The 17,217-nt window shown below is 55.6% G+C and overlaps 8 protein-coding genes across 8 annotated transcripts; 2 read left to right on the top strand and 6 right to left on the bottom strand.

Moving 5' to 3' along the window:
- Window positions 1–16: 16 nt before the first annotated feature.
- Window positions 17–842, top strand: W97_07243 (uncharacterized protein; the record flags this gene model as incomplete). Its single annotated transcript, XM_007785222.1, has 2 exons — window positions 17–551; window positions 607–842. The coding sequence occupies 2 exons, from the start codon at window positions 17–19 to the stop codon at window positions 840–842; spliced, it is 771 nt and encodes a 256-aa protein (XP_007783412.1).
- A 1,651-nt stretch (window positions 843–2,493) lies between these two features.
- W97_07242 (uncharacterized protein) lies at window positions 2,494–4,519 on the top strand (the record flags this gene model as incomplete). Its single annotated transcript, XM_007785221.1, has 2 exons — window positions 2,494–2,590; window positions 2,706–4,519. 2 exons carry the CDS (start codon window positions 2,494–2,496, stop codon window positions 4,517–4,519), a joined length of 1,911 nt encoding a protein of 636 aa, XP_007783411.1.
- Window positions 4,520–4,947: 428 nt separating this feature from the next.
- On the bottom strand, window positions 4,948–5,694 carry W97_07241 (uncharacterized protein; the record flags this gene model as incomplete). Its single annotated transcript, XM_007785220.1, has 2 exons — window positions 4,948–5,346; window positions 5,413–5,694. The coding sequence occupies 2 exons, from the start codon at window positions 5,692–5,694 to the stop codon at window positions 4,948–4,950; spliced, it is 681 nt and encodes a 226-aa protein (XP_007783410.1).
- Window positions 5,695–6,302: 608 nt separating this feature from the next.
- On the bottom strand, window positions 6,303–8,458 carry W97_07240 (IKS protein kinase; the record flags this gene model as incomplete). The annotated part of the gene is made up of 2 exons (XM_007785219.1): window positions 6,303–8,331; window positions 8,412–8,458. The coding sequence occupies 2 exons, from the start codon at window positions 8,456–8,458 to the stop codon at window positions 6,303–6,305; spliced, it is 2,076 nt and encodes a 691-aa protein (XP_007783409.1).
- A 533-nt stretch (window positions 8,459–8,991) lies between these two features.
- W97_07239 (uncharacterized protein) lies at window positions 8,992–11,997 on the bottom strand (the record flags this gene model as incomplete). Its single annotated transcript, XM_007785218.1, has 4 exons — window positions 8,992–9,697; window positions 9,814–10,156; window positions 10,208–10,738; window positions 10,791–11,997. 4 exons carry the CDS (start codon window positions 11,995–11,997, stop codon window positions 8,992–8,994), a joined length of 2,787 nt encoding a protein of 928 aa, XP_007783408.1.
- Window positions 11,998–12,164: 167 nt separating this feature from the next.
- Window positions 12,165–12,389, bottom strand: W97_07238 (uncharacterized protein; the record flags this gene model as incomplete). Its single annotated transcript, XM_007785217.1, has 1 exon — window positions 12,165–12,389. One exon carries the CDS (start codon window positions 12,387–12,389, stop codon window positions 12,165–12,167), a length of 225 nt encoding a protein of 74 aa, XP_007783407.1.
- A 635-nt stretch (window positions 12,390–13,024) lies between these two features.
- Window positions 13,025–14,119, bottom strand: W97_07237 (uncharacterized protein; the record flags this gene model as incomplete). Its single annotated transcript, XM_007785216.1, has 2 exons — window positions 13,025–13,402; window positions 13,535–14,119. The coding sequence occupies 2 exons, from the start codon at window positions 14,117–14,119 to the stop codon at window positions 13,025–13,027; spliced, it is 963 nt and encodes a 320-aa protein (XP_007783406.1).
- Window positions 14,120–14,710: 591 nt separating this feature from the next.
- W97_07236 (uncharacterized protein) lies at window positions 14,711–16,559 on the bottom strand (the record flags this gene model as incomplete). The annotated part of the gene is made up of 3 exons (XM_007785215.1): window positions 14,711–14,728; window positions 14,790–16,350; window positions 16,420–16,559. The coding sequence occupies 3 exons, from the start codon at window positions 16,557–16,559 to the stop codon at window positions 14,711–14,713; spliced, it is 1,719 nt and encodes a 572-aa protein (XP_007783405.1).
- Window positions 16,560–17,217: the final 658 nt, after the last annotated feature.

Below are 17,217 nucleotides of genomic sequence, written 5' to 3'. Positions count from 1 at the left end.
CAAGACTACCACCACAATGTCTCCAACGATCCACCTCATCCGCCACGCCCAAGGCCATCACAACCTTAGTCTCGCGAACCTCACCCTTCCCGATCCGCTCCTCACGCCCCTCGGCGTCTCACAATGCAGAGATCTCGCCTTCACCTTCCCCTACACCGACCGCATCGACCTGATTGTTGCCTCCCCTCTGAAACGTACCATCTACACCGCCCTCTACACCTTCCAGTCTCTCCTAGAGAAGAACCCGCACATGCGGGTCATCGCCCTGCCTGAGATCCAGGAGACGAGCGATCTGCCGTGCGATACGGGGAGTGATATCGAGGAGCTGCGAAGGGAGTTCAAGGGGAGGCCAGTCGACCTGAGCTTGGTGACTGAGGGCTGGAACAGCAAGAAGGGACGCTGGGCGCCGGAGGCGGATGCGATCATTGAGCGGGGAAGGGAGGCAAGGGTGTGGTTGAGGGAGCGGAAGGCGAGCAACGTCGCGGTCGTGACACATGGAGGGTTCTTGCACTACTTTACAGAGGACTGGTCGGGGTGCGAGAAGTTCGTGGGTAAGTGATGCTTAGACTTGCTGCGAAGTATCGTGGAGTTGCTGATGGAGGATAGGTACCGGCTGGGCGAACACGGAGTTCCGGAGCTATACGTTTGATCCAGCTAGTGGCGACGATGCATCCATAGTCGAGACAACAGAGTCGAGCGCGAGGAGACGCGGTACGGAGAAGCCGCTGTCTAAGGAGGAGCAGAGGAATCTGAGAGAGACGGCAGAGAACGGCTGGGCGGCTGCCGGATATCAGAAAAAGAAGACGGAGCCTGCTCCACTGCCCATTTCGGCAAAGGTATAGGCATGTACCTGGATGCTGGGATGTGGAGCTGGGCTGATGAGAACTACCTAGTTGTCGAAGATTCGGGGTGAGCGAGATTGGATCGGTGGGTATTGAACGGCGTTCGTGTGGAATGAGTTGCTGCATGAGCTGGATTGCTGCATAACGAGGGAGCATACTTAGACCAAAGAGGCGTACTTAGACTTAGACCGCGGTAGGATAAGGCAGCGGATGGGACTGGACTGATAACAATGACAACGACAATAAAGCCTCCGTACGACTCCTGCGTTCAGCTCCTAAACTTGACCGTAGTAAATGTCTCTTGCCCTGAAATAAGTCCCATCTTGCCACATCAGCTTCAGCTACCAGCAGTTACCGGTCAGCCATATCAATCTGGATTGAGCGCCAGGGGCATCATGCAGCAAAACAAGGCTCCCAGTCGGCTTCAAGGCTGAACGTTCCTGTGGTCTTTATGAACCTGGAGGACGGGATGGTTGCCCCCGTGCACGTGGCTTGCGCGTGCCCGTTTCAGCCCTGCATCACGGCGCGTCTGGAGCGTTTGCCTTTTCTGTGTTTCTTCTGGCCTTTGCCGCAAGCCTCTCACCAAAAGCGGCCGAGATGGAAGATTGCCTTCCTACGCGCTCAGATCACCCGTCTGGGGCGGCAGCGTCCTCCCCCGTTCCGCCGTTGCACCTTTGGCATGGCTTCGGATGGCTTCATAGCGTGCCTTCAGCTCATTCAGGACACATTCGCCGTGGCGTATCGAGCTTAAGCCCGAAAAGCCCTCACCGACCAGGAACTTGGAAGGGCCCTTGCACGGCGCGTTTGAAGAGCCTCTGCCATCCGGGATGGAGTCCAATTGCGCGTGTACACGAATCCTCAGTATGGCGTAAGAATGGTAGCCAGCCTTTGGTGCCCAAGGCACCCGCTCTTTAGGGCCGTCAGGCTATCTTGCAGGTCCCCGGCCAGTTTCTAGAAACACGTTCAGCCACAAGAAATTGTGAGGCCGTCCTTCTTCCCCTGCATGGATCCCTCGATCCTTCGCCGCCGAGCTGAGCGTCCCTTGGACACCTCACTGGCCGTTGCTTGTTTCAATCCATACACAGGAGGACTGCAGAGGCAGCACGCAACTTTCGGAGATAACAAACGCGTTTCAATACTTTCAGCACGCGTTCCATGACGCCTTTGCATCAGCCTCATTATCGTGTAAGTGCCTGAGGCTGGCGCTTCTGCAAGCGCGGAGCTCCATGAACAGGGAAGATACTTGCTTGTTCCTGGAATGTTTCTCTCTGGCTCATAAACACAAGTCCTCACTGGTGGCTACAGCACGCCGGCCGAATGTTCTACCCGTGCTTACCGTCCAGTTGGTTTCCCGTCCTGCATTGGCCTCGTGTTTCTTATCTGCGTGGCTGCGGCGCAGTCTGTACTTGGACTGTTTATGGCCATGAAGCGGCAGCGTATCCCTAAAACCATTCTCATATCATCAATGGCAAGACCTATAGACTCGAATATATTTTCCCCATTCTCGTTTCTTACTATCACAGAGTCTCTTCCGTAGATGGACGGTCCTGCTTCTGTCCCGCACGTGCTCGCCAGCGGGTCTCAAGATCTCGCAGCACTAGCAGGACTGTTTTGCACAGATGGCGTGGAGCGCAATGTACTCGCAACACACATGGGCTACGGCTCTGTAGCAGCCTCATCACTATCGATCTTGGGCCTTCTAGGTCTGGTCAAAAGCACGGTTAAATTAGCCCTGGGACTTGAAAAATGTAAGAATGGGTTCTCATCAGAGTCTTAGAGGACTTGCCGGAGCACTGAAGTCTCTCTGTACTTCTACCACGCCTCCGTGTATCTTCTTTATGTGGCATCCCTGACAAGAAGCAGGCAGCACGGCAGGTTTCAACATCGATTCTCTACGAGGACGATACGGATTCCTTCCGGATGAATCCATCAATACTGATCTCTTTGATTGCGATGCTGTGGATGTTGTTACAACCAAAGAAGATGTGTACATCAGCAAGCAAAAGCAGTTTCTCCACCGCGAAAGAACTCCAATCGTCAGCGTTGGGAAAGACTGGCCAGGCGGGCTTGCAGGAGTTACTGCAGTCAACCTGGGTAACACCACACACGAGAATTCCTTCGCACAGAGTCCCATCGTAGTCGCACTGGTGGCTTTCCTTTGCTCCGGCGCAACATCATGGCTCCTTCTATGCGTAACGACGGACTGGAATTGGCTCCTTGTCATCGCTGTACCTGGTCTGCATGCCAGCCTCCTCTTTATGCTAGCTCTACCCCTAGCATACGAACGACAGACTGGCAGACCCGGAAGCAAGATCTCGACGGAGAAGTACCAAGCACTTTTTACCGGTCCACAGGGCGCACACAGCCGGCTTCACTTCCTCCAAGCTCGCGTCAACGGCGGAGACGTTCTCCACTTCCGTGGCCAAACCCACTTTTACGACCCTAGCTTCATGTGGTTGCCTGCGCTTCTCGTGTCAGCCTTTTGCGCAACGGCTTATGTCTGCCAATATGCCGTCCTAAAAAGTGCTTCTAGTCAGCGGGCGCTGATTTGGATTGGCTGCCAAGCCGCTCTGGCAGTGCTTCGCCTGGGCTTCTGGGCCATCAATCCTCGCTTTGATGATCCGAAGACCGAGGAAACGGAGTACAGCCTTGTGCGCAACGACGCACCGAAGCGCCTCACGTTCGCAGAGTTTGTGTGCGCCAGTTCCAGCGATCACAACGTCATGCCCCGGTGGGTGTGGGATTATCTATCCACAAGGAGACTCTCGACCATCCTGACAGACGCCCTATCGCGCGAGTGGGAGAGCAGCACTATGCCTAATAAAGACAAGCTTGAATACTTTCCTTTGCTTTCCCTCGACCTTTCCCGTGTCCTCGAGAATCGGTTCGTCCTCGAGGAAGGCGAGAGCCTGCGACTAATTCTCGACGGTCTTCCTCTTCGCCTCGGCCTCTGCAGAGATAAGGCCCGCCACATCAAGCCCTTCCTACTCGTCGAAGCGCGCTACAAGCTGGTTCCCTCCGAGTACAGCAACGCGCTTACGACTCGGTGGGGCTGGCTTGCCGTGACGGCCCACTCCAACATGCATGGCTATCGCCCGTGTCGCGGGTACGCGTTCAAGGCCTGCGGTGCTCTGCTCCATCTGCGGGGACCGCACCCATGCCATACTAGCTGCGGCCACGATACTGCGCCGGGTCCAGGCCTCGTGGGCTGCGGCATTGATTGCAGCTGGCCGAATGCTACGAACAGCCATCTCGATGTGGGTCAGTTGCCAGAGCTCGAAGAGAAGATGAAGAAGATCACGATGCTGCAGCGGTACTTAGACAATACGCTGCGCAGAGGCAGCAGCCCGAAAGGACCGGATGTGTACCTTACGGCCACCCCCGGAACAACCACGAGGACGGGCATCTATTGCGATCCGGCACATCGCCATGGCGGGACATTGAGTGACGAGGGCTTCGATTTCGAGCATGGCGTCGCTGCTATTGCGAGCTATCTAGAACAGAGAGAGTCGAGAAGCATCAAAGAGATGCTCGTGAAGCTCGGGGAGGCTTGCGCCGTGCCGTTTAGGGCAGTCTCGGAATGCTTTCAGTTTCGACCACCGGACCGGACTGCGCGTCACAACTCGATGTCGAGTGACCTCATGCTGCTCAAATCTAGGAGCTTTTCGCCAATTTGAGGCATGCAAAGAGAGCGTGTCGTGTAAAGGTGTAACGTAGGATCATGAGCGTGGCGTACGGATGACCCAGGTTCGTCCATGGGGGGGTTTGGCAAGCCGTTACTAACGGTCCGGATAGCTATCGGTCACTAGACCGGGCCTTTACCGGTCGGAAATTGCGAACAGAAGGCTTACGTCTTGATGGACATGGATTTAGCATGGTTTTTATCGTCCAGCTAGAACACGGTTATCTCCGCAAAAGTACTGTAACATGTAGTCTTTCTAGAAACTTCCTGTCGTTTGATCCATGGATATACTCATATGCTCATATACGCCGAACCCGCTGAAAAACAGCTCCTCAAGCCGCTCCCAACGCCAAGCTAAAAATTCTTGAATCTCGTTCAACTCGTCTCATGCATCCCCATGCCCAACCTCACGACTGCCGCCGCTCAGTAAGCCCACACCGGCGGTCCGGTATAGTTATGCGTCGCCAACCCATCGAGCTTCACACAACCCTGCTGCGCAAACCCTGGCGTAACCATCCACACGCTCGTCTGCTCCGGGACATACTTACTCGGACACGCCATCAGGCCGCCCTTGTACCCAGCGGGGCCATCGGGGGCCTTGAACGTCCAGTAGCCGCTCGGCTGCCTGCAGTCGTAGATTGGGTCTCTGCGGGGACAGCGCTCGATGAACTTGCGGCCGCGCTTCTTCTCGAAGGCCGTCCAGGTCCAGCCGTAGTAGTAAGGGTATGAGTTTGGCGGGAAGGAGTGCGAGTGTTGACGCGTTATGGCGGGCTCGCCGTCGTAGGCGACGTAGAATTCTTGGCCGCCGGGGACGATGGAGTGCTGTGGCAACAGGGTAAGTAAGGACAGCATCACGTGATCTGATTAGGATGCTGAATCAGGACTCACGGGGTAGAATTGGCCGGAGAAGGCAAGCTCGGTGCCGTTTGGACAACTGCCGGATTGGCGGACGGAGTCGGGGCAGTAGCTGGCTGTTGAGGCCGCGAAGAGACCCATGTTACTGCCCTCGACTTTAAGGCCGTTGTACTTCGGATCGTCTTTCTTGTAGACGGTCAGGGTGTAGGTATTGGGTCGTTCGTAGTATTCTGGCTCGCGGTCACGGCCATGAGGAACGGCAAGAGCTACGGGAAAAAGGAGGACTCCACTGAATAGAAGATTTATGAGGAGCATTGTGAGGGAGGTTGGATCGGATAATACCGCGACCGGCCGTTCAAGAAATCTGTATTGTTTGACTCCGAGTGATTGGAACAGAGTCAATCAATCAAGACGACGGCTTTATATGATCTCCAAGCTTGATCCCGACTTTGATGTCTATTCTTGGACTTGGTCTATTGACAAGCCACGAGACCAGATGTACCTGGTGTACATCCCGCATAATACGAGCGACGGTCGCTGATTAAGGAATGGCTTCAGCCGCCATGTCACGTGCTGTGCTGGGCTATTGGTACCAGACACATCAACGCTCAAGCCTCATCCGAGCGCTCAATGCTGGGAGCGCTAGCGTAAGTACCTCCGACAAACCCATGATAGTGGGATGGTAAATTCAGGATGCTTGATCGTTCACCTACAAAGCTTGTGCAATCCATCGAGCGCTACGATGGGTGAGCGATCTTCGCCTAAAGTTAAGTTCGAGCTAGAATCAATGTCTCTACCAGCGGTGTGCTGCCTCTGTTGCCCAGCACGACGTCACTGCACTCGCAGTGAGGCCCCTGGTACAACTTTTGCAAACACTTTCGCGGAGCACTATCCGGCCCCATGAGCGTACAACAACGCAGCTATCATAGCTCGTCCCACGGGAACTCTTGCCGCAGGCAGAGCGCACCCCGTTTCAACGCCAGCGTGATCACTAAGGTGTGAACGCTAAGCAACAAGGCCGATGCCCAAAGGCCGCGATACGAACGCTCCGGCGATGCGCTCAGGAAGGCTAGATCAAGCGTTGCTATGCCCAGTAGAGGATACTGAAACCATGAATTCGCCGCGAACGGAGAACAGAGGCTTGATATTGACAAAACTTTTATGAGGAAGAGAGATATCCTGGCGCCGCTGAGAACGGTGTGATTTGCGAAGAAGCGCTGCACGCGCGAACCGTAAGATGTGGGCGCGGGCAGCAGTAATTGAGAGCCCGAGGAGGCCTGATTGAGGGATGGTCGTTTTGGCTCAGCATGGCGTGTTCGTAGGATAACGCTTGACTCCGGTGACACCGGCCTCTTTTCACTATCTGCCGAATCGCGCCGTTTCTCCGGACTCGGCGACCGGTGGTTCTCAACAGACGCTTGTCTTAGCTTCGAAGGCCCAGGCGGGAGAAACCTAGAAGATGATGACTGCCTGCTCATATGTCTAGGAGGGGAAGACCGGGGAGAATCTGCAGAAGAGATTCGCGGCCCGATTTCTTCTAAAACACTGGACGTTGCAAACGTGTTGAGATCTTCAAATCCAGATCCTGCTTTGATGCCATGCAGGATCTGCTCGGTATCTGGGCGTTCACTGGGATTCAGCGATAGCAGGCGCTTCAAGAACTTATACAGCTTGTCCGGCAAATCTGTGCGAGCCCGCTGCTCATCGTCAAAGCCGGCCCATGCCGCAATCTCCTTTCGTAGCTCGTCAAGGTCTTCGTTCTCTTCGTTGAGCTCATCCGCATTGCTGTAGGGAAGGCGGCCGAAGCACATGAAATACACAATCATCCCCAAAGAGAAGATATCAGATTTCGTGGAAAAATTGCCCAGAGGCCCGCCTGGTATCTCGCGCCGCACAACTTCTGGTGCGCAATACGAGATGGTACCTGTTGCCCCAGTGGACTTTCGCGCTGCGTTCGCCGCTTGAACTTCGCCGAAATCGCTTACGAGAACTTTCAGCTTTTGGCCTGTGAGATGTAGCAAACAGTTGCTGGGCTTCAAGTCGCGATGGATGTACCCGTTCGAATGCAGATGATTCAGGCCTGATGTGATATCCTTGAAGAAGGAAAATATTTCCTCGAACTGCATCCGCCGTGGAGCGTTTAGTTGAATTGGCGGATCGATCTGGCCTTTTGATCTCCGACGCATGCGCTCTTTCAACTGCTGTGTCGTTACAGATGACTGCGCCGAGTTCAGAATATAGTGGTGGAGGTCTCCAGCATTACAGTACTGCTGTAGAATGAACGCGCATGGTACACTGGGCCCAAAAGTCGTAATCTGATAGTCTTCCAGCCACACATGCCTATACGACACCAAGTTTTGATGAGACAGATTCTGAAGTAGCTGGACCTCTATCAAGACTTTCTCAAGCCACTCGTGGTCATCCCCAACGGGTACGCGTTTACAAGCGAAATGGCCCAGCGACACTCCATCCAGAACGTGTCTGACTAGCAGCACAACTCCTTTGCCGCCCTTGCCCAGCACCTTCTCCTCGACAAAGAACGTCTTGAAGTAGTTCGGACTGAACGCACTAGACGATATGCCATGAGGTGCCGGAGGGGACGCTGGCGAACTGCCCACAAACTGAGCACCAGGCGGCGGCCGTAGCGTATGAGCCGAGGATCCTGTATCGAGTTGCGTTATACGTCTATGAGGCGACGGCGGCCGCGAAGGCTCTGCAGAACCGGGCCTGCTATGGTGGAGCATCCGAAAGTATTCTGGGCTGACGAACCCCGCCGTGTCGGCGCCCGGACTCCCCGCCTGCTCTGCATTGTCTGGTTCTGGGGACGTGTCTCGGAGCGGTCGATGGCAGTAAGGGCAATCGGATAGCTCGACGGCGTTGGTGTGGGATCCATCTCGCAAGGATAGCTGCTTGGATAGCTGATCGTAGACGACCACAGCGGAGCCGTGACGTCTTTGGCAGATGCTGGGTCAGCACGGTCTCTATGGCTAATACGCACCTTGTGCCGTGGTTCTTTTAAACTGTAGACTTACAATACGATTTCCCGGGACTCTGCGGGAAGATATGGTACGAGCGACATGTTGCGCTGGGGGGTGTCCGCCATCTCACCGAAAGCTCGAGTATGCCTTAGGTGGCCTGTTTCTGTGCCGGTCTAGGCGAAGCGCTGTCTCAATGGCTCCATCTAGATGAGCATGAACGCGATGAAGCATTGCGCTGCAAATGGAACCTTAGTCACTGTTCAGCCGGTGCGTGAACCATGTGCCCTGCAGAGACACCACCTGCAGGGTCAATCCAGGTGGCATGGAGTCGGTAAATTCACGGATCACCGAGACGGCTCCATCAACAACAGATGCGAGTGGCATGGCTGAACCCGAATTATCGGAGGATGCTTGTTGTGAACGGGCCTTTGTCGCCATCATTCACATGTTCTCTTTTCTTCCGCCCCGATCATGATTATGAGAACATTGAGGCTCTCCCATCCTCCACAAACAGGCGCCCTTGATCTAAGGACGCCGGCCTCTGTTCTTCCGTGACCACCATACTGATACTACAACAAGAGAACGCCACCCCTTTGCCCATTTCCAATCCCCAATCTCCGCCTTCCTCGCGCCTCTACAAACTCCCAAACCCCCTGCACTCCCCCACCGCAACCCCCAACTTCCTCTCCAGCACCTCCTTACTGGGATACTCCGGCAATAATAACTTCCCAAAACACGTCGCAGCCTGCGGCAACATCTCACTCTCCCCAATCCTACAGATCTCAAACCTAATACTCCCGACCCCGTTCACCGGCACCCTCTCACTCGCCGTAACAAACTCCAGCAGCTGCCTTTGACGCGATTGGGACCACGCATGCACAACCTCCCAAAACGCTCGGATGGTCGGATGAGCCGCGTCATAGTCGTCTGCATACAGCGTCACGGCTTCGAGGGCGCGGGTGTCGAGGGTCTGGGTGCCTTCGATGAGGTGGCGGAGGGCGGGGGCGTCGAGGAGAGTCAGAGCGTTTCCGTCGATGAGGGCGGAGAGACCGCCGCGGAAGGCAGAGAATTGGGGCGAGATGCTTTTCTCGGTAAGCCAGTGGATGTAGTCGGAAACGTACTGGTGTCGGTTGGCGTTTGTGACGAGTGGCGCTTCCGCGACAGGGGACATTGAGCCGACGAGGGAGGTAGGGCTGATGTTGCCGTCTGGAGGAGGGACCGGGTGGTTGCGGGACCAGGATGGCTTGTCGAGGGGGGGTAATTCCATTCCGAGGCAATTGAATATCTTGGGGGAGTGGAGGCGATCACCTTCGTTGGAGCGCGCAGGCCAGGGATCCCCTCTACGACAGAGTCAGCGTTGTACATTGGAGGCCATCTGAAAGCAGGCGCCGGAGACAGAATAGAATTCCCGTCGAAGGAGCTTGAGTCTGTAGCCCTCAGTTTCAATAGGACTTACCGTGCGAATGAGGTCATGTCAACATGCACCTTCTGCCCGTATGTCTCGAAGCTGAATTCATAGGTTCGGGAGAAGACATCTCCCACATCCCCATCGTCCCAGGATAGCAATGCTTCAAGCCCTTTCGCAAGCTCGGGCCAACCATCGCGAATGGCATCGATCGAATCTATGGGCTCGTGAAGGATGAGCTTATAGAAAGCCAAGGGAAAGGTGACTGGAAGCGTGATGCCGTTGTAGATGGCCAAGGAGAACAACAGTCCAATGAGCTCGAACTTGTAGAGCGGTTCGAGCGATGCTGGCTGGAACCAGGTCATGCGGGTTATTGGATCTACCGTGAATAGACCTGCGACCTGTCAGTACGATGATGTAGCTGATGAACCCCTGAGTAATTTACCGTGATCAGGGTCGAACGCCTCAGCAAGAGCAACCTGAAAGAATTCTTGCGACACGCCACCATGGTCAACGCCCTCCTCGCCTTCGCTAGCACCCATACGGACCTTGAGCGGACGAAGCAACTCCCGCTTTTCTCGTCCCCAGAGCTGATCTAGGGCGTCCCTGAGTACTTCGCTCCGTCGCACATCGAGGACGAGATAGAGCGCCATTGCCGCTTTGAGACGGTGCGATAGGTAGGTTATTCGCGGGTCATCGACCCCATCTTCGACGAATGACATTCGCTCCATGAAATTCCTCGCATACGAAGCCTCGGAGTACGCCTCCTCCATTATACAGTAGTTTCTAGTACGGAAGTACCAGACTAGCTGGGAAGGAACAAACAGGTATGGGTAGGACAACAAATGGAGAGTGTTGGGATCAAGCTTCTTTAGATTGAAGAACTCATTGGGCGTCTTGACTACATCCAGCCGATCCGCAAGAAAAGGCATGCAGAACATCTCGGTGTTCAGTCCAAGGCTGTGGCGGTGTTTGTCTGTGGTCCGTCAGCGATCCATTTGGGAGGAAATGTGGTCGTTCATACACACACAAATGAGCCATGAACTCAATGGCAGCGCCAACCGGCTCCCACCGCTTTACTTCAGCTTTGCCGTCCCACTTCTTCAGGACAATGGTCCGGAGCCAGTCCAATAGGACAGATGAGACAGTCCACCCTGGATCAGCGGTAGGATGTTCGAGTTCCAGTTCCGGGTGCTCAAAGGCCGCCTGCCGCTTCCGAGCATCTTTCTCCACTTCTCGCAGATGATCCATAAGCAGATCCATCAATGGGAATTGCATCCTAAAATCAGGTTTGTACTTGTCAAACATGTTCTCTCCAGAGCTCCTCAGAATTTCCGAGTGGCACCTTCGCGCGGCGACAGCTCGTACCAGTTTAGTAGCCAGTCGAAGCGCAAGCGGATCTTCCAGTTCATCGACAACTCTCGTCCAGCGGCGTACGTGTGAGGTATCACCGCCGACGGTCTCCCGTGCGAAGTCCACGTCCGGATAAGTTCTGTCCCGGCCCCTCATTCTTCGTAGCGGCATCCAGGTGCCCGGCCAGTTCTTCGAAACGAAAGAAGTCAAGGCGTGAACACAGATCATGATGATATGCGCGGCGTCGCGGTCTTTCAGAGACCGCTCCTCGGGCCGATTTGAACCACGGCCAACCTCAGCCTGGAGATTACGGTTGAGCTTCAATCCACGGGGCGGAACAAACAAACTGTCGAGCGCGGCACAAAGGCTGTTAAAGATGAGAGACTGGTTGCGTGATCTCCAAGGCCTAAACGTGTGTTCCAGGGTCGACGGATCGAGGTGTGAGAGCGGAGACGTTTGAACAGTCAACCAGCTGCTCTCGCGAAAGGACCGCAGCAGAACATCCGGGTTGCCTAAACCATGGAACAGCGACCTGTTGACGTATTGCAGTGCTGGTCCTGGATTTATAGGCTGACTGGGGAGAGGAGACAATGGGTCTTCTGACGACTGGCCGTGCTCGTTCATAAGCGTTCTCAAAGCTTCCATGATCTCGCAGGAGAGGTGCGATGCCGCCAGTGCAACGTCTTCTGCAGAATACGGGGTCATCGCTGGGTCGAAAGGTTTCCACATTGGCAATGCCTTTGCCGCCGCAGTATCGAAGAGGTTCTGGGTCAGAGACCTCCGATCTTTCGTTTGCTGGGCCGAGTCTGCACCTTCATTCTTCATCTCGTTCGGACATAGCGCAGCCGTCGGGTTGTCCTGACTTGCTAGGTGGTAGGCCATCGTTTGAGCTGTCAGAACGGTTGGCCTTCGAAGTGGAGCTCCCGAGGCGCGCTTCTGGCAGGAGAGGCAGGTAGGAGTGGTGCAATTCTCATTGTTGCATCCATGGCGGACCTGAGTCGTAAAGCTGCATCCAACAGTCAGTACGTGTTGTAACACACGACCGTCGTTTAGAGAGCTTGCCGTTGTACGAGATCCTGGAAGGTTTGCTTCCGCGCATGTTGGATACGGTCTACCACATGGTCGTCATCCTTGAGTACGGTGGTGTTGCTGACCAGAATATCTGGAGTATTGGAGCCCAGCCTGGCTATGAGCTGAGCGCCGGGCGCTTCCATAGTGTCGCACTGGTCATTCTTCTTCTGAGAGTGTGTCTGCTTCATTGGAAACACAGCCATGACTCCTCCTGTGTTGTCTCCTTCCCAACGGGGCGCGAGCTCTGCGGTCGAGGGAAGCGGCTAGGGGATGCTGTATGGGTAGTCGGAGGGAGACAGAAGGCGGCGGATGGAGGCAGCTGCTGTTCGTGGAAGAATTCATCGTCACAAATCCTCTAGATCGAGGTCGGAGTAGCTGTAGGTGCCGGAGAAGGCGTGGCTAAGGCGCGTTTGACGTGTTTGACGCCTTGGGACCCTCGCTGGTCAACGCGATAGAGGTTCATGGTCACATGACTCGCGCAGCATTCAGTTAGAATCTGAATCACACCGAATCCATGGCCATCATATTCCGTATTTGATATCTTCCCTGGTCCATTCCAGGAGCAGAAACCAGTCTTGTTCTGATGAGCTATCTGTCCAGCAGTGGGATATGCACCCAGAGGTCAACAAATGGAAACTCGATTTCTATTGCACTTAGCTATAGAGCTATTTTGGTAGTAGTCCGTCTGGAAAAGGCTCCTTTAGCCCAAGTCATAGCCCAGATTCTTAGGAGGGCTCAGTCCTTCCTCTATGATCTATCGGCCTAAGTAGTTCCATAGCAACATTCGCCCCCCCCCCCCCCCCCCCTGTGCCCCCCGCCCCCTCCCTGTGCCCCCCACTCAAACATAACTCCTCATCATCATCCCCCCCTCAAACGTCTCCCCCGGTTCCAACCTCTGCCACCCAGCTACACTCCCCACCTCCACACACACCATCTGCTTGTACCCATCCTTGGGCGCAAAATCCCCCATCGCGTTCGCTTTCTCCCGCCACGGGTTCCACACCACGGTATCCTCGAGGTTGTCGCGCACGACGTCGAGGCGCGGCTTGCCGTCCGCGAGCACGGATGTCGTGTCCTGCTTCAGCCCGGTGTAGACGCGGTCGACCTCGGAGGTGATGGAGAGAGTCGGGGTGGATTGGGTGTGAGTGGTCGCGTCGAGGACTTTGTCGATGTAGGTTGCGGAGCCGAGGCCGGAGATTGTGGTCTTTGAGATGTCCTGGGTTGGGTGTTAGTGTGTGTGGCTTCTGGGCTTGTGGCTCTGCACGAGCGACTCCCTCCAGCGAACGAGGTTGTGCGGGGGCGGAGAGGAGAAGAAAGAAGGAGTGGGGGCAGGAAAGGGAAATCTCACGTCAATCCGCAGATACGTATGCAATAGCATCTGAAACTCCCACCCCTCATCCCCCTCATTCCTCACATTCAGCACCGTCATCAAGCCCTCCCTCCCCAGCGTGACGCTGTACACCAGCCCAAACTCATACGGCCATTTGCTCTTGACCGACTCGTCCAGCCCCGCGCCATAGAGCCCGAAATCCAACTTCACGGATTCATCCCCGCTGCCCTGCCCCTGCGCTTCGCCTTCGCTGCTGCTCTTCCCCAAAAACTCCCACCGCGTGCTCCGCGCGAAGCCGTGTTGCGGGAGCTTGCTCGTCGGGCCTTCCTTCGGCGGGGGGCCGAAGACGGGGAAGACGATTGGGATGCCGCCGCGGACGGGCTTGGAGCCGTCCAGGGCGGCTTTTTCGGAAACCCAGAGATTTTCGGCGCCGCTGGCGGTTTTCCAGGAGATGACGGTTGCTCCGTACAGCAAGATCGAGACGCTCTCGCCTGTTGGCAATGTTGCAGTTACGCGGTCGTCGGAGATGTCCACCGTAGGTTGCGGGGCGGAGCTGCGGGCGGAGGGGTTGAGGGAGGTGGGCTTTTTGGGGCGGTCGACCATTGTGTATGGTTTCGGGGGTTGGTTGAGGTAGGAGTGGGTTGTTGGTTCAGCAGAGAGGTGTTCTGTTAATCTCTTGAAGCTCGAGGAGGTTGAGGGGAATTGAGGAAGATTTGGGGCGTGGGAGTGGGGGGTGGTTGAAGTTGCTGTGACGATGGAGGGGCAGAGGGCGGAATGGATGTCTCGGCCACCAGCAGGCATGATCATCGACATGTGGAGCAATCTGAAACACGCATCTTGCCTCGACTGCTCGGCTGCATCGCATGGCGTCCATACACTGCCCACCGTGTTCAGAAGGAGCCGATATGGGAGGAAGCTTTCGGAGTGATGATCGAACACGAGACATAGATTCTCGATTGAGACTGAATCACGTATGTGGCGCGGCAAGGGCTGCACAGTGAAGCTTCATGAAGCGAGACTTTTCCGTTCAGACAATCATTAATTTCCCCATCTATTGGATCTTCTATCCACCCAATGCAATTGTTGTATCATGCTGGCGTTGTGGAACTGATCTCATGCAAAGCGAAGGTGAATTAAACGGCCCTGCCAAACTCCATGGACCAGGAACATCCAGTTGCGGAACAGGTATCTCGCTCACTGCAGCAATGGATCCTAAGGTTTTCGTTAGCAACTCATGTCCATCAAAAGCAAGTCCCCAGGATCCGTTACTCACCCTGAAGTGTTCCTGGAAGTTCGACCTCTTGTTGTTGCCCCACTGGTACCTCGCCTGTGCCCGTTGCTCCCTCTTCCTTTCCCTCTTCTCCACTTTGGTCACCTCTCTCCTCGTTGCGTCACTTACACCCACCATGCCCAATCCTCCGTTCGCCCTCGATATCAATGCGTTTCTTCCCCTGCCTCGATCGCCATCCTCTGCCCTCTCTCCGTCGGACCCGCTGGTCGAGGAGCCGGCTTCGATGGCCCGCCTGGATGGCAAACCTGGGCCACCACCGCTCTCGTAGCTGCGGAGGTTCTGACGGAAATACCTGTTTAAGCTCCTGTGTCCGGCCACACGACCACTGGGGAGATGTAGCTCGTGGTCGTCATGGTAAACGGCGTGCGGCATACCATGAGCGTGAGAGTGGAAGCCATCGGCTGCACGGTGCGGGCGCGGATCCGTGTGGCTGTGGTGCCTGCTTCGTGCTAGCGTGGCGTAGAGATGTGAGCGATCGTCAATGGGAACGGAGGTAATCTCGTCGGTTGGCACGGTCGAGAGCGTGCTGTCTGTTTCCCAACCCTCGTCGTCTTTGTCGCCGTCCGCCATCTCGGCGTCGGGCTGTGAGGCGTCGAGATTCTCGACGGTCAGTTTGGCGCGACGAGGAGCGCCGAGTTTGACGCCACCTTGGGCCGGTGCGTCCGCGGCGTCTTCGGTGCTTGTGGCATCTGAGTCGTCGCCCTCACCGTCGGAGTAGGTGGAGCGGAAGTCGTAGAACTGGCCGATCTCGATCATCTCTTCCTCAGTGTTGAAGGCGATCATGCAGTGGCCGCGATCCCGCATGTGTGTCTGAATGCCGGCGGCCGTGTGCTTCAACTTGCCGCAATACAAGCATTGGTGGTCCTCGTGGATCTTGGCGTGTAGATAGGCCACCAAACCCTCTTCATCGACCAGAAACTCTCGTTCCGGAATGAACATGCCATGATGACGTTGCATATGCAGGATGTTCAGCGGGAAGGTCGGCGAGAGGAAGTTGCAGAAGAGGCAAGAAAGTTTCGGCTCGGAAGTTGCGGATTCGGTCTGGGAGCTGGCGGTGGTGCTGCGAGTGGTTAAAGGTGAAAGGGGATGAGCTGGGCGGGCGTCCTCTTCGACTGCGGAATGATGCGGCCGGGTTGGGCGGCGTGAGATGGGCTCTCCATCCTGCAGCGAAGTCTGCTTCATGCTGTCTACCACGTCCTGGAATTCTGCCTCCGCCTCGTGCGAGAGACCGTTCGATGCCGTATCAATCGGCTCACCGAGGGAAAAGGTTGAGCTGATCATAGAGCCAGTCTCATCGTCTGTGCCTGTCACTGACCCCCCTCCCTGTTGTCTGAGCACGTTTATCCGGTGCTTTTGGCTGTTCAGATGGTTCTGGTAGGCGTTCTCGCTGAAATATGTCTTCTGGCAAGCCGCACATGGCCTCTCGAAAGCTGCCTTCGCGGCTGTGGCGGCAGCGGATGCCTTGTTTGCAAGGACCTTCTCAGCGAAGATCTCAGAGGATAGTGGGGGTAGCGACGCCACTCGACGCTTGAGGTTATATCGACTGTGGACAGCGGCTGTCAGTCAAATCTGTCCTAGCATGACTGCCACTTCAATCACATGGACTACTTACTGCCAATCGCTTTGCATATGGGTGCGCTGCAGTTCACTGGAGCGGAAGGCGACCTGACAGGTGTTGCAGGTGAAAGGATGGGACGAGTGGGAGCCCTCCGGCTGGGATGGCATAGGGCCGGCTGCGAGTTGAGTCGCCATGCTGTGTGTAAGGGTCTTGGTGGAGTGCTCTGCTAGGGCAAACTGTATGTGTCTAGCAGATGTGTACGGGAGGTGCTGTTGAGCAGAACGCTTGCTTGATCTCGGAGGGAGGGAGGGAGAAGTAGAAGTGGGAGAAATAGCGGTTGAAGTGGTGACTTATCGATGGGATTTTGGAGGGGCGACGGTGCCGGGGAGACGGAACCGCCAGAATTCGGTAGGGCTGATGTTCTTCTGCCCTATGGAATCTGACTAACCCGGGTTTGAGCCGAAAGACCGGGCCGCTTAATCGCGCTCGACGAGCCTTACGGCCTTACAAGCCCGCCCGCCCTTCGTTGACACCTACGACTTCATGTACCCTCCAAGGCCCTCGAAATGGGCGCGAGGGCGGTCTGTAGCAGACATCAAGGTAGATCGCACCACTACACAAGGAATCAGTTGGTCAGACAACATCTAGTAATCTAGCCAGTCGCCATTCTGTAGTAAGATCTTCGTACGGATAATGGTTTGCTGTACATGACCCTCTCATCGCCCTTTCACAAGAGAAGGAGGTGTAGTTTTCTTCGAGTACGATCAAGTCAAACAGTGTTCATGCACAGCGCTGCCATCGTGGCTTCTTTATTTTTCCCATTACTGTCGGCTTCTACTGCTGTCCGAGCAA

This window comes from Coniosporium apollinis (assembly GCF_000281105.1).
Source record: "Coniosporium apollinis CBS 100218 chromosome Unknown supercont1.40, whole genome shotgun sequence".
Classification (NCBI taxonomy): Eukaryota; Fungi; Ascomycota; class Dothideomycetes; genus Coniosporium; species Coniosporium apollinis.
The sequence above is the reverse complement of the archived record's forward strand: the minus strand, read 5'-3'. Positions and strand labels throughout refer to the sequence as shown.